At 32.8% G+C, this 15,908-nt stretch overlaps 2 protein-coding genes across 7 annotated transcripts; both read right to left on the reverse strand.

Annotated features, from left to right (window-relative positions):
• Positions 1-1,515: 1,515 nt before the first annotated feature.
• LOC112771033 (protein ENHANCED DISEASE RESISTANCE 2) lies at positions 1,516-8,459 on the reverse strand. 6 transcript variants are annotated; one of them, XM_025815600.3, is made up of 21 exons: positions 7,857-8,459; positions 7,577-7,651; positions 7,426-7,479; positions 7,277-7,342; positions 7,135-7,196; positions 6,895-7,001; positions 6,729-6,775; positions 6,547-6,647; positions 5,671-5,766; positions 5,489-5,553; positions 5,321-5,392; positions 4,945-5,091; positions 4,479-4,786; positions 4,112-4,160; positions 3,848-4,023; positions 3,394-3,495; positions 3,243-3,293; positions 3,022-3,165; positions 2,524-2,619; positions 2,031-2,132; positions 1,516-1,842 (listed from the first exon to the last, which is right to left on the reverse strand). In XM_025815600.3, exons 1-21 carry the CDS (start codon positions 8,031-8,033, stop codon positions 1,750-1,752), a joined length of 2,190 nt encoding a protein of 729 aa, XP_025671385.1. In that variant the 5' UTR covers positions 8,034-8,459; the 3' UTR covers positions 1,516-1,749. The 6 variants fall into 6 exon arrangements, with proteins under 6 accessions (XP_025671385.1, XP_072082011.1, XP_072082010.1 ...); XM_072225910.1 differs by having other exon boundaries at positions 4,112-4,157; positions 7,857-8,416; XM_072225909.1 differs by having other exon boundaries at positions 4,112-4,157; positions 7,577-7,666; positions 7,857-8,416.
• Positions 8,460-13,229: 4,770 nt separating this feature from the next.
• Positions 13,230-13,962, reverse strand: LOC112769433 (uncharacterized mitochondrial protein AtMg00810-like). The gene is made up of 2 exons (XM_025813953.1): positions 13,635-13,962; positions 13,230-13,489 (listed from the first exon to the last, which is right to left on the reverse strand). The coding sequence occupies exons 1-2, from the start codon at positions 13,960-13,962 to the stop codon at positions 13,230-13,232; spliced, it is 588 nt and encodes a 195-aa protein (XP_025669738.1).
• Positions 13,963-15,908: the final 1,946 nt, after the last annotated feature.

Consider the following 15,908-nt stretch of genomic DNA (forward strand, 5'->3'; position numbering starts at 1 on the left):
TCTAAAAATGATATAATTAGCTGCCATTTTTTGCTCTTCTACCAATAATATAAAATAGTAGTTATATATATTAGATATGTCAATAAAACAACGTAAATAAGGAGTGGGGAAAATAAATAAATAAATAAAGAAGGTTGGTCAAATGAGGTGGTAAGGGGGTGATGAAGCACGAGATATGGATCTGGGAGGAATTGTTTAAAGCAAGAAAAGGTGGATCTAAATGGAAATTAATATATGTGATTTGAATGAATGTATCTTAGAGAGATTTGTTGGAGTGATTTGAACCAAAAAGAAAAAACCAAAAATTGATTGGAGCGATCACCGACGATCACCACGGGACCAATGAGATTTATTTCATTACCTGTTACGTCCCAATGAGTATGGGTCCTTTCAAATTTAATAATTCCTGGGACTCTTATTTCCACGTGGGACCAGCCCTGTTCTCATTATTATTATTATTATCATTATTATTATTATTATTGTGCAAATGCAACAATTTTACGTGTTTAAGGGCAATAAAAATGCTGACACTTAGTGCACAAAGAAAAGTAATTTGTTCATTGCTTATAATTAAAGGAATTAGTTTTGGGCTTAATGTAATGTAAAAGCGTGTTCATAATTCTAACTAGTGGCAGAATTGCACATCATTTAAGCGAAGGAAAAGTGGAAACTTGAAAATAAAAAAGACACCACAGGGGGAAAGAAAACGTTTTAACCACATAAAAGGAAAAGAAACAGCACCTACGGAAAACAGAACAGAGAGACCAAGATGGGTAGATTTTAGATAGATGGTCGATCTAAATATAAGGAGACATAGTTGTCAGATCTACCATCGAGAAAAATGGATCAAAGGAAATGATTAATTATTTGGAAAAAAGCAGATGAAAGTATAAACTAGCTATTAAGGAACTATAGCACGTGCTTATTTTATTAGATTTGTACTTAACCTAGTGTCACTACTGTCCAATAAAAACCGCGGCTAATATAAGTTCAAAAGTACAAAAATACAATAGTAACGAGGAGTACTGTCATAACTAGTTAGATCTTAATAATTAGAGCATGATCAAGTGACGATGGAAGTAATCAATTAATACTGGCCTAAAGTTTTTTATTTATATTATTTTCTCATTTTTCTCAAATGCTTCGTGGCACCGACATAGAATAGCGGTGAAAATATGTGACCTCGGGCACACGGAGATGAAATAGAAAAAAGCATGTACTTTATCTTGTCTGATATCTTTATCAAGTGAGGTATACACACCCAACTGCTATCTGTTAACAACTATTGGCGAAGTCGTTTTCTTGCACAAGAAGCATTCTCGTTCACTACTAGTTGTAGCATAGTCTATTTTTTGAAATAGAATGGAATGAATTATTAATGTTAAAAACACCATTATGAATGTTTAAGTATTTTGGCAATCATGAACTGAATTGCTTCTGCTCTTTTCTTTCAGTCTCTCTTTGCAAGGGCAACAGTAGAATAATGACTTATTTTAAATTTTACATGTACATTCATTTCTACCGAACCAATGCTACTTTATTATTTCAAAAAGATTAATCCTACTACATATTCATCCTCCTCCTAACAATGCTCACAGTTCCAGAACTGGTTCAGAGAATTAAATTGATTGAATAAAAAATAATGACTTGTTGAAGTAAATTTATGGAGGCAAAGAATCTAGAATTTCAATTATCTACATTTGCAACTTGGAAGTTTCCTCCTCCACAATGTACGAGTCTCATCGGAAATCATGGTTTCAGTGGAACTGATTTTGAAGCATCCAGATGGTTAAGCCGGACGGTACCAAGAAGAAATTCAGGGAGCTCTTCCCGAGTATTTCCCTGAAACAGGATGCATGTCACACCTATTAGCACAAAGGCATATAAGAAACTGATCTGATAACCACCCAACGGCATTGTTCTGAAGATGATTCAAATACGAGAATTTAGGAGTTTTTTAATGATATGGTATTTCAATTTTTTTTCACAAAACTTAATTTAAAGAAAGAAAAAGAACAAGATCATTCTACCTGTACTAAAAAGGCCATCTCAATAACCAGATGACTGAGGTACCCAAGGACAAGACTCACCACACCTCTTGCGACAGTTGATGATCCAATATCAATCCCAAGCTGCAATGGATATCATGATTTCAAGATGAGCACTAGTTAAAAGTTTGATCACTTCTATGCATGATGCACACATCCACATAGCCTCTATTATTTCTTGAATTCCTACCATTTTTTTCAGTAAATTACACAAATATCCCCTGATATTAAGTGATATTACATATGATACTCCTTAATTTGTAAGAGTATACACAAACCTTTTCCTGATATTTAAGTAATATTACTCCTAATACTCTTACTCTTGAATTTATAAAATGTGAGGGAGTTTAAATCGATGGATGTCGTGTAGTATGATTTAACCTAAGATATAGCAACCAAAGATCATATGCTAATTGTTTTAACTTTCTAAATTAGTCACAAACCATGTACTCTCCATTAGTTATGCAAAATTTACCTCCAAATAGTTCTTCCCCTGAAAATAGTGGATTTCCAATGCTTGACCAACTAGGCATGCCTTCTTCCCTACACTCTGCTTTACAATCCATGAACCCTGAAACAAAACTTGTGTAACTCTTAGTCTCTTACTATCCATGGATTAAACAAATGGAAAAATAATAGAGTTTTTGCCTCCTTGAAGAGGACCTTATCGACATAGCTATCGCTGATCACAGATTAAAAAGGAACATTACTCAGAGACAAGTGATTGGTTGAAAAAGAAAATTAGGAAAAGGCACGTTCACATTTTAAAAAATGTTTCTACAAAATCTGCACGGGGTCAAGAAATGCCTAGGGTCAAATGCAAGCTGCAATGTGAGAGGATTCTAACCCAATGCATTATTTGAGATAATCTTAATTTTGGATTTAAAAGAGAGATTCTTATACCATTTACTTATTTTGTGTATTTTGGGTTGTACAACTAGAGTTAATTGTGCCCAGCAATTACTATACTAACCTTAGATATATATGGTATAAGTTTAAATCTCGAATTTCTGAAGGCATCATCACCCTTTATAAAACTCTCTAGCAAGGGAGCATCTTCCACAGGGGTATTCATCATATAGTATAGTGCAAGGCTATATGTAGTAGAACCTGGAACCTGGATCATAGAAACACCTAAATAAGCGTTATGAAAATATTTATGTTAGTAAACATAAGCACAACCTACTAACTAACCTGAATGTTTATAATGAAGAAGAACTCAGGCCCACCCTGTGCTGCATATTTCTGCAAGTATATACTTCATGTTTAGTTGATAATCAATGACAATGACAAATCATAATGAACATTCAAGAAATGAAGACCACAAGAATGGAAATCAAGCAACCTGCACAATGCTCCCAGGACGGCCGGCAAGATCATCTTCCCTTCTATCAGATCTCAGCCAATCTGCAGCAACCAATTGCATCAAGGTTCCCTTTGCTTTAACCTAGTGATAAAAAAAAAGCCAACCAAAGAATAAACATGAAAACTAAGCATGTCATACCACTTCGGAAATTTTGAAAGGACTGCAGATGTTTGGCTTGATTAGTAATTACATCACTAGCAAAAAACCTAACACCTAAATCTAACTGCTATTTATTCGGTAGATTAGGAGTTAGTGTATTTCAACACATACTGTAGGAGGGAAAGACAATATCTAATGCTTGATCAGCCCATAATAGATTGTTGAAGTAATGGAAAATAGAAAAAGGTGAAAGCAAGGAACTGCCAAAACAGCTTTTCCCACTTTATGTTTTGTTGATAACATCATGTAAGTGATAAGGAGTTGTTGCTTATACCTTCTTGCCGTCAACTAGATAATTTTCTCCACGAATCAGGAATGTAGAAGGATCTGTTTCTGTCAAACTGCAAGGTAAAGTACAAGTAGGATCTTTTGGAAGAGTGGATCCATAGGCACATGAGATACTCTCTTCCCTGGCCATCTCATGCAAGTCTACATAACCCCTCTTCTGAACTGTAGTGGATTTGTTTGTAGTCATTGTTAATCAAAGAATAATTAAACCTGGATAATGCGATATAACACCAAAGACAAAACTAAGTACCTGCAAGGTCATGCAATCTTCTCACGAAACTAGCTGCAGTTGATAACTTCTGGTTTTTCCAGTAGAATATGTTAAAAGGAGAAAAGCCGCAAATGAGATGAGCAACCCAGCATCATAAAAAGTGTTTATGACATACAAAGTTAAAATTTCTCAAACACAGCCCTGCCTGTATGCGCATCTCTTGGAATGTCATGGGTGGTGGTGAACCCAATGGGTTTTGACAAGATAAACGCTAAATTGCTGGACTATATGGAAAATGCATATTAAAACATACTTAAATAGTAGCATACACCCCCGGCCCTTGAAAGCTTCCCTTGGAATGTCGTAAGTGTCAATTATTAAACAAACTATTTCAAACAGCTTTTACCTGAGTCTTTTGGTGACTACATTCGGCCATCCATTCATTTTCTGGCTCATCACAGTCCGATGGTTCTAGAACATCGTAAAACTTGTCATCTGCATCATTCATACTAACAAGGCTTGCACGCTCTTCTTGTGTTTGATCTACTTCTTCATCAAAGTTATCATTAGCGTCCTCATCTCCAGCCTGAATTTCGGTATCAGAGCTTATTTCTCCTCCATTTAGACGAAGCCCACTTTTTCTTATCAATTCTCCAGATGAATAATCAGAAGGAGGACAATTTCCTAGCTTAGCTTTCAATAACTCCCGTAATGCTGCAAATAATAAGTTAATATGAACTTTAATACTAATGTTCCAATTAACTACGCTAATATCTATTATCTGGTGACATAAAATAAATGTAGACACCTAGGTAAGGATATAATACTAAGTTATGTCCACTAGTATAAACTTATTTGCAAAATAAGACTACCAGCAACTCTGCCAAGCATTTTAATCGTAATGGAACGTGCTGAAGAAGGTTTAATATAAGATCTCCATGACTTCCAATCAATAGCAAGCATATGCTTTACAACCGATTGCTTTCCTTTGTTCACTGGTGATACAACATAACCTCCACCTACAAGTGAATGTAAGTTGTCACATTCAGCTACTTGTATACATAACTTTTCCTATAGATACCATACCAACAACTTCCAGAATTAAGATAACAGAAAAAGAAAACAATTATATGATTCTAGATTTCCAATATTAAGTTATATAATATCCGATTTGCTATAGAGTACCAAACAGGCTAATAGAATAGATTTGAAGAATAGGCTATATCAACAGTTTTCAGCATACATTACTTTTAAGGCAGGCACGAACGTAGCCATTTTGAGGAGGACACTTTTTGTGAAACACAGAGTGGTAAAGAATAACTGCAACAAGGAGAGTCAAAGAAGTTACTTTTATTAAGAATGTAAAACCATGTGAGCTTTTCATGAGCATATATATTTTCAACAAATCACTATTACCATAGGTTCCATCATCTTCTCTCCTCCAATAGCGTCGCAACAAGAGATCTCTCCGTTTCATTCCCCTAAAAAAAAGTGACAGCCAACAACAAAAATATTACTATAGAAAGAGCATGTAGGATGATATTACCTAAAAACAAGTAGTGATACATGATCAGCACTGAAAGCTTATTGGGTCTTACCAAGGCAACCAATCACTATATAGCTGTTTGTGAATAATGTCAGTGTGACCATCTAGGTGTTCGACTACACTCCCCTTGTAGAAACAGAAATCCCATCTGCAAGTTAATGTTTATTGATAATAGCAACAAACATGGTTAGTAGAATTGTGCCAAAATTTCCGCACACAGTACACTAAGCTATTATATCTCTACGACATAATATTTAGTTTGCATATTGAATTCCTAAAGTTAATATATACAACTCACATTCCCACAAACTACTTTTTCCAAACAAGGCACTCCCTTCCACCTTTCCCCAACACCGCGATTATTGACCATAAAACTAAATAATCATATGCTCGGTGTCCAGGTAAATTGCACGATGTGAACTTGATATGGGTTTTGGTGAGTGAGACTTACAGATAGAATCTCAAACACTTACACAAATATCACACTTCACGTGGTTTAGGAAGAGCAACATGGGAAAGTCCCTTTGGAGAGTGACAAACTTAAAAGATAGAAGCTGGAGCAATTTCACACATTTCACTTCCCAACTCTTGGGAGAATAACATGGGAAAGACCGTTTGGAAGTTTAAATTTATGCTATGTTATCTTATTTTTTACTATAACAGTTCATCTTTTATCCAATCCAAATAATAACATTGATGTATTAATTTTTTGTGATGTATTAATTTTATGTATCAAATTAACAATACTATGTTATGTTGCACAGTGTAATGCTATACAAAACAATTGAGACATATGCAACATCCCTAAGCTAAGATGTCAGAATAACAATTCAAAGCTGCTTCCTAACAGATATCCAAGCATCAAATAAGGAGATATCTTTGGGTTAATACAACAATGCAACTGGTGGATGTGCATTAATGCACTTACTCTGATCTTGAAGGACCAAGAGACATAAGAGTCTGGAAAACGGCTTCTGAAGTTCCATCAACTACTCCAACTGCCATTATTGCTGGGTGATCATCCCATTTCTAGAGATAGGAACATATTCAAGAACTCAAAAGTCTAACATAATTTTATACCAAAAGTTACACGGGAAACAATCTGCAAACCTTTGCAACCGAATCTCTGTCCTTTGCTTCCTTGAATAGTCGTAAACCTACATTGCACCCATAAAAACATATGTATTATATTTTGCTAGCTCTTGTGCTTCAGTAAAATATCCAAAAAAAATTAAAAAAGAATTCCTAACTCAAACAACAGACACTGAAGTACTACCATTCTGGCAACCAAAGATTGTCCAGGGTGAAGGGGCAATAACGTCAAAAGAAGAAGCTGTCCAGTCTACAGAATTTGGGTGACATCTACTAGAAGATCCACTTAGTCTGTAAGCCAGGTCCCATTAAAAGAAATCAGTATGATGTAGCACAAAATTGTAATTAAGATAACTCATAATTCTATTTTATTTTATTCAGCACAAATTATTTAAGCATCATATGAAAATTTATGTTGCTTTACCTAAAGGATTGCCATCTCCTCTTAGAACAACCTATAGCCTCATCTCCAGTATCAGGGGCACCCTACACAAGTTCGTAGCAAGAGCTTCTTCCATGGGTAAAACAGTTCCTTTGTATGCTAAAAAAATTTCAGATGTTTGTACCTTCAAAGATGCTTCATGAATAGACTGAATCCACCTGGCTGCTTCTTCAGGACGGCTTGCTCCTAACTACAAATTCACGTTTCGTAATTGAAACAAAAGCGAAACATCAAACAAGAAGTTGTATCTGAAAACCAAAATAACGACCTCACCTTTAATCGATCATTGTGATTTGAAGAATTATACAGTGTGAACATGAAGAACACCTGCAACAACACGTGCAAACAAACAAAATCAGCATTCCGGTGGTTTTGAACACATTAAAATTGAAGGCCTAAAAACAAATTAAAGGAGTACACATACTTTTCTGTTAATGCTCTCCCTCCCGTTATCCATCACACGAATGCAGGAATCTACAATAGCACTTCTAACGGGATCCTGCCAATACAAAAACTATATAAATGTTCATATACAGAAAAAGGCTTACGTCAGCATTCAGGAACTAACAAATAAATGAATAAAATAGATTCATGAAATCATTCAGTTCAATAGCATAACAAAATCGAGAGTAACTTAATACGAATGGAAGGAACTGAAAAATTGATATTAACTCTTAAGAAAGTAGTGGTCCTATGGAACGAACCTGGTTGGCGGAGGATTTGAAGCTGCGGAGGTTGTTACCGTCGAGAACGAAGTATCGCTTCCGTGAGAATTGGAGTCCAATACGGTTGGAGCGTATGAGATACAACCATCCTTCCATTCTTCCTCCGGCGGCGGCGGCATCTCCGTCAGTGGTAGTGGCACTACTGGTACTTGCCATAGCTGAGAAGCTGAGGCAGCAACCAACTCCGATCCCTCGTCTCTGACTGTGTCTGACTCGCACTATTCTCTAATCATTTTAGATACAGCTGTCAATTTATTTCAAATTAAAAATAAATTAAAAAAGTGAAAAGGAAAATGGAGATCGTGAAGTAGTGGTGGTGGGAAGTTAGAAGTAACAGAAAAGTATGCAGTGTGTGTTGTTGCATCGGAATTGCGGAATTTCCATTATATGTGGGTGGCGTGTGTTTTTCTCTCTCTTGGCTCTGCTGTGCTGTGAGCCTGTGACTTGAGACCAACTCAATTCCTTTCAACTTTCTTCCTCTCTCAAAAGACAAAGATTGCCTCTCACGTTACTACTTACTAATACTATTTTTATTTCACACTTTTTTTCTTTTATCTCTCTACTTTAACTTACATCATTTATGAGGACTAAAACGTAATTCAAGATATATTATATATTACTAATTTTATAATTAAAATATGACACATATTATTATTTTTATTATAATTAAAATTATTTTTTTTTAAACTAAATAATTCTCTTTTTTTTTATTTTTTCATTTTTTCACTCATTTTATTTTTTTTATATATCATTATCAATAATTAATTATAAATTTAACAATTAAAATATATAATATAATATTTTTTAATTACATTAAAATTAAATTAAAATTAAAATATTAAAATTAAAATATAACTATATTATATATTATATTTATATATTACTAACTAATTTAATAACTAAAATATATCGCATGACACTTTTTTATTAAAATTTAGGAAAAATATTTTTCTCTAAAATTAATAAACATCCTTCTTACATTCTTTTATCTACCTCTCTCTTTTTTTTTCTATTTCTTTCTATTCTTTTCACTCTATATATAATTTATAATTTATATTTTATACTAGTAATTTGACAAATCAAAATATGTTACCAGATTTTTTTCATTATAATTAAAATAAAATTTTTTCTTAGTTTTTAAAATTAACAAACTCCTTCTCTCATTTTTCTTCTTTATCTTTCTCTCTCTTTTCTCTCATGTTATATTTTTCTCTATCTTTCTATTTTACAAAAAATAAAATTAACAATATAATATAATTTAAATAAAAAATATTATTATATATTTTTTTATTTAATTTTAAATTGTTACTACGTATCTTTTTATTCTGTTTTTTTACTCGGTTGTTCTTAAATATTTATTACATATAATTTAGAAAAAATACTAATGTTGTGATTAAAAATTAGAATCAAAATTATTTATTTTAAAAAAATAAATTTGAGTTAATTTTATAACTATTAATATCAATTTTTTTATGCTAATACCTAATTATATTTTTATATATAGAGGGAAAAATATTATTTTTAAATAGACATAAAAATTAATTATTTCTATTTGTGCAACAGACTTAACACCTAATCAAATATAAAAGTATACAAGTTAAATTCTTTCAAATTTTAAATAACGAAAATTGAAATTAATTGTTAGTAAAAAATTAAACTCTTTCATATGAAAATAGTAACTAAAAAATTTATTATTTAATTTTTTATTTACAGAAATCTTGGTCTTTTTAGTCGACGAAAACTTTGTCATTTACAACCTTTTTATAAAAGTAGTTTAATATTATAAATTTTTTGTATTATAATCTATAGTGTCATGGCCAATGTAGTTTTAAAATATTTAGATTCTCGTAATATTATTATGGATAAAAATACTAGTTAGGATTCTGTCTTGTTTATAATTGTGGTCATTGCGACTACTTGTGAGCCTTTATAAACCACCTCAACCAAATGTTATTGCTGGTGGTGGCAACATATATCCTATTTGTGGGTATTTAATATGATTGAGTAGGATTATCAATTCGATTCGTTGCAGTAGGGTTGAATGTGGATTGAATTTAATTTTGCCTAATCAATTCACACTTTATATATGTATAAATAAAAAAATATTTAACTACTAAACTAAAATTATTATTTGATAATTTAATATTATTATTTATATAAAACTCAATTATATTTAGTAATATATAAATACCCACTTATAACACAACTCTAACTTCTTCACTCACATCACTTAGTGGCCAGCCCTAATTTTTCCTCTCCGGACTCCATTTCTCTATGCTTCTCAACCAAAAATTTGTGCTCCTCTCCGACTACTCTCCTTGTTAGTACTCCGTGTCCGTGTTCGCATTGAGTGTCGTATTTGCGTTTATAGACTAGTGATAGTGTTGTTACTGTAAATGGAATGTTCATAGACTTTCAATAATTTTATTTGTATTTATGTTATTAATTTAAGTAAAAAAATTTATGTAAAATTAAACATTTGATAATTATATTATTTATATTAAATTTTTAATTTGTATGTTTATTAGGTTATATAATAATATTATATTTTTTTGTTAACTCAGATAAAATTGAGTATCGCAAATGAATAGAGTTAGAATTAGCACATTCTCAATCCACAGATAAAATTAAAGTTAGATCAAAATTCTATCCTAGTCTACTCATTACTACCCTCATTGTCCACCTTTTTATCCCTATGTCTCTTTCTTTCTTTCCATTATACCCCTGCTTCTCTGCTATACTTCATATTTAACTATTATTATAGTAAATAGCTATTTATTCAATTATATCAACCTTTTTATTATTATTTATATAATATTTTTAAAAAATAATTATTTTTATTCATGTAACTATACGTAAAACATTTATTTATATTTTAATACAGCAAAATCAAATTATTATTTTAATTCTTCTCAATATTTTTCACACAATAAATACTTTTCATTACAATTTACTTTAATTTTGATATATTTGAACATGAATCTAATTATATATTACAAAAATCACTTCATTTTATAAGGATTTAATTAGAAAATTGTGTAAATATTTTATATGTGTGTATATTTATAAAATTAAACTCGTTAATTAATAGTATAGAATATAGATTGTGTCTTATCATAAACCACATAAAAAATAAAATAAAATAAAAATTGGAAGATATTAATCAAGTTGGCAATAAGACGCGTCGCCCATGTTATATGTAGAGGTTTAGTCACACACTTAATATATACAGAGGACAAAACTTGCTGTAAGATATGGCCACTTCTGTCGTTGATGGCTGCCTTAACTCATTTATATTTGGAAAAGTACGAGGAGCCAATGGAATATTTGTACAATGTGTACAATGGAGGATTAGGGAGTATTAGAGATATAATAATTAGTGTTATTTTTTGTTATCAGTTAAAATTTTTTGGGATGAGTGGTATCATGACATGGTATTAGAGCTCTGGATGGTGAATCCCAAAATCAATTTAAGCTTTTGGAAAGATGTTTATTATTCATAGTACTCGGATGATTATTCTAGATAGTATGGAGAATGTTCATTTTGTAATTCAACAGCCCATTATACACATTATATAAATAATCCATTGGCTTCTTAGCAGGATTCTTTATATTTTGATCTAATTTGATTTATCAATTTCAACCCATAATATATGAAATCACACCAAACTTCTTGTCTTCATCACACCATTTTAATTAACCATTAACACTACAATAACTATATATATAACCACCAAAACCATAATAACTACATAAGCCACTCTAATATATATGTATAAGAAAATCATTTGTTGTAGATTCTTATGTATATCTACAACAAATAAACATTTATAAGATAATTAACTTACAAATTATGGATTAAAAAATTACATACATATGTGTGTGTGTCTAAAAATATATAAAATGGATATAAAAGGTTGAAAGGAATATTCCAAGAGAACAATAATAAAGCATAATCCGTCTATATTAAATTTGAGTTTATTATTCAAGCAGGCATAAAAGCAGAAATAGTGATACAATAAAATTTAGCATTATCTCTTTTTCTAAAAAAAAAAAAAGAAAAGAAAATAACATAAATAATCATCATATTTACAATTAAGAAAAATAAGGAAAAAATTTGAGGATAAAACTTGTTAAGAACCTAAGATCCAATGGTGTAGATTTGGGACCATTTAAATTTATCGTTGTCATTTAGTTTTGATATAAAATTTAGTAGTAGCTAGCATGGTGAATGGGACCTGCTGGATAACCTAACACACATGTATATGCTTTTGTATGTATATTCTTCTTAAGATGCCTAATCCCACTTCCTCACAAATAATATATATATTAAGAATAATAAAAAATAAAAATAGATTTTACATAATCCAATATATATATATATGCACGCTCATGAAAAATTGATGATCAAAATAATTTTGTATATTTATGTATATTATTTTTTATTTTTAATATATATTTTATATAAATAATTGATTAATAATTGATATATATTTTTATACACACGTAATATATAATATATAGTTGATCTCTATTACTGATGATGATAGGACTGAATGTGATTATTATGGAGTGTGACTAATTATGCCATATATGCGTTGCTACCTTTTTATTGGGTCAATTTCAGTAATCCATCATATCCCTATATATGTTTAAAGTATTTTACGTAATTATATGCTTAGAGTGATTCAAAAGGTGTTTCAATGCATCCTGGTGCATGCAAGGATTTAAGGTTAAGAATACATCTTAAATAATTATTTTATATATATATATTCACATAGGAATTATCTTTTACGTTAATTTTCATAAAAGTTAAGGATATATAAACTAAAATGTAAGATTTGAAAGGAAAAAAAAAGGGTTATATTTTATTAGTGGCGGGTGGAGTTGTTGGAAGATGAGAGGAGTCCAAGAATTGGAAAAAGAAAATGAATTGATTGGATTGAATCAAATTTTTGTTGGTGGTATATATACAAGCACAAAACAGTAAGTGAATTCTAATTAAATATAATAAATCTAACTAACGATAGTGAATAACCTAGCTTATACTGATATCTCCCATCAAGGTGGAGCATAGATATCATGTATGTTCAGTTTGGCTATCAAAAATCTGAACTGAGGCAAAAGAAGTGTCTTTGTTAAAATATCTGTTACTTGATGCTTGTTGGAGATGTGCACGAGTTTCACTGTACCGGATGCTATCTTCTCACGAATGAAATGGTAATTCATTTCGAAATGCTTAAACCGCTCATGTAAAGCAGAGTTAGTGACCATGTGAATTGTTGAAATATTGTCACAGAAAAGTATGGCTGAATCGAGATCGATGTGAAAAAACTTTAGCAATCCAAGCAGCTACACAATTTCATAAGATGCATTCGCGATAGCCCTGTATTCAGCTTCTGTGGAACTTCTGGAGACTACTGCTTGTTTGTTGCTCTTCCAGAATACTAGAGAATCACTAAGGAAGGCACAGTAACCAGTTGTGGAACGTCTTGTATCAAGGCAGCTTCCCCAATTAGCATCAGCGTAAACAGATAGATTGAATTTGTTTGTTGCTGAAAATAAAATGCCTTGTGTCGGAGCCGACTTAAGGTACCGAAGAATTTGGTGAACTGCATTAAGATAAGGGACACGAGGGTCAGACATGAACTATGCTAGTTTGGTGACAGCAAAGGCTACGTCTGGTCGGGAGATTGTTAGGTAATCTGCCAATGAGTCTGCGATAAGCAGACAAGTCAGCCAAGGTCTCCCCTTCACCTGCGCGAAGCATCAAATTTGTATCCATGGGAAAGGAAGCAGGTTTGCAACCCAAGAAATTGGTGTCCTCTAGTAGTGAAAGGGTGTATTTACGTTGGGACAAAAAAATTCCCTTGCTGGATTTCGCCAACTCCAAACCAAGGAATAATTTTAAGTCACCGAGAACTTTGAGCTTCAAGACTGCCTTCAGTTTCGCTTCAACTCTTTTGATGTTGTCATTGTCGGGTCCAGCTATGATGATGTCATCGACATAGACCAAGAGGACAATGGTTGACAGACCGTCACCAAATGAAAATAGGGAGTAATCACTTTTACACTGTGAATCCATGCTAGAGTAGTGTTGTACAGAATTTAGTGAACCATTGATGTGAGGCTTGCCTCAAACCATAGAGTGATTTCATTAATTTGCACACTAAACCCTGATTTCTCTGTGGATGCCCAAGTGGGACTTCCATGTAAACCTCTTCGAATAATTCTCCATTAAGAAAAGCGTTGTTTATGTCCAGTTGCAGAAGATTCCAATTCTTCGCGGCTGCTATGCTTAAGAGAACCCTGATTGTGGTAATATTCGCCACCAAACTAAAAGTGTCTTTGAAATCGATCCCTGTCTACTATGTATAGCCTTTTGCAACCAAACGGGCCATATTATACCTATCGAGAGAGCCATCAGTTTTTAATTTTGCCTTGTGTACCTATTTGCAGCCGATAGTGTGTTTGTCGGGTGGTAGAGGGACTAGTTGCCAAGTGTTGTTCGTCTCTAAAGCTGTGAGTTCTTCAGTTATAGCTTGTCTCCACTGCTCATGTCTTACGGCCTGATGATAGAAATGTGGTTTAGGTATTTTTGGTCACATTGGCAATGGTGACTTAATAAGCATGGTTAAGTATGTGGTGACTAAGGTAGTTGGAAATTGGTTATGGAGTGTTGGTGTGATGCTGGACATAGTCTCGAAGATAGTGAGGGGTTTGATGGGGTCTGGTGGACCTTCTAAGAGGTTGGGGGGCTCAGGACCAGGTATGGCACTATTTTGGCACGGAGGTGGTAAGGTTTCAGTAGTTGTATTTTCTAGGAGTGGTTGCACATAAGGGGTGGGGTCTGGATCCGAAGTAGGTATTGGGAGCAATGTGTCATTGAATAGATCATAATTAAGGTCAGGGTTTAATTTGTTGGTGAATGGAAGAATGGATTCATGGAAAACAACGTCTCTAGATACGAAAAGTTGTTTTTATTTTAAATTGTATAGTTTGTATCCCTTGTAACCTATTGGGTAGCCAATGAACACTAATGGGTCAGCTCGAGCATTAAATTTCGGTCTTCCATTTAAATTAGTAGCTGCATATGCCAGGCAGCCAAAGACCCTTAACCTCTCATATGTCGGTTGTTTATTGAACAAGATCTCGAATGGTGACTTGAAGTTGAGCAGTTTCGATGGTGTCCTATTAATCAGAAATACTGTTGTGGCGACACACTCTCCCCACAACCAGATAGGGGCCTTGGATTGGAAATAGAGTGCTCTAGCTACATTAAGGATGTGCTGGTGCTTCCTTTTAATCAATGCGTTCTGCTGAGGCCTGTATGGGCAAGAGAACTGGTGGAAGACTCCCATTTCATGCAAGAAGTCAGTAATGGCCAATTCTTTTGCATTGTCCGATCAGATGCATTTGATCTTGGTATTGAATTGAGTTTCAATTAATGTATAAAACTGTATGAGGTAACCTGCAGCTTCACTTTTGTTATGCAAAAAATAAATCCAGTAAAATCTTGTGCAGTCATCAACAATACTAAAAAAAAATTGTAACCATTATATGTTGGCACATGGTAATGTCCCCAAACATCACAATGAACTAAATCAAATGCATTCGGATACATGTTGTTATGTGACTCAAAAGGAAGCTTTTAGAATTTTGCTAAAGGACAAATTGAACAAACAGAATTGGAAAAGAATTTATTGAACGGGGATAAACTTTGTAAGATTTTATTAGATGCATGGCCTAATCTAAAATGCCAAAGCTCAGATTGACAGAAATTGACTTTAACAATGTCAGGTATTGGAACCTAAACTGGTGCAGTGATCTTGGAAGTTGGCTTAGGTTTCAGGATGTAAAGTCCATTGCTTAAGTCACCCTTCCCAATCTTCCCCAGTGAACTGGGGTCCTGAATGTCAAAGAAGTTGTGGCCAAATGTGATTGTGATTTGTGTGTTTCTTAGAAAAGAGGAAATTGATAGTAGATTAACAGAAAATTCAGGTACATATAGAACATTATTCAATGTGATTT

Source organism: Arachis hypogaea, chromosome 18 (genome assembly GCF_003086295.3).
Source record: "Arachis hypogaea cultivar Tifrunner chromosome 18, arahy.Tifrunner.gnm2.J5K5, whole genome shotgun sequence".
NCBI classification, from domain to species: Eukaryota; Viridiplantae; Streptophyta; class Magnoliopsida; order Fabales; family Fabaceae; genus Arachis; species Arachis hypogaea.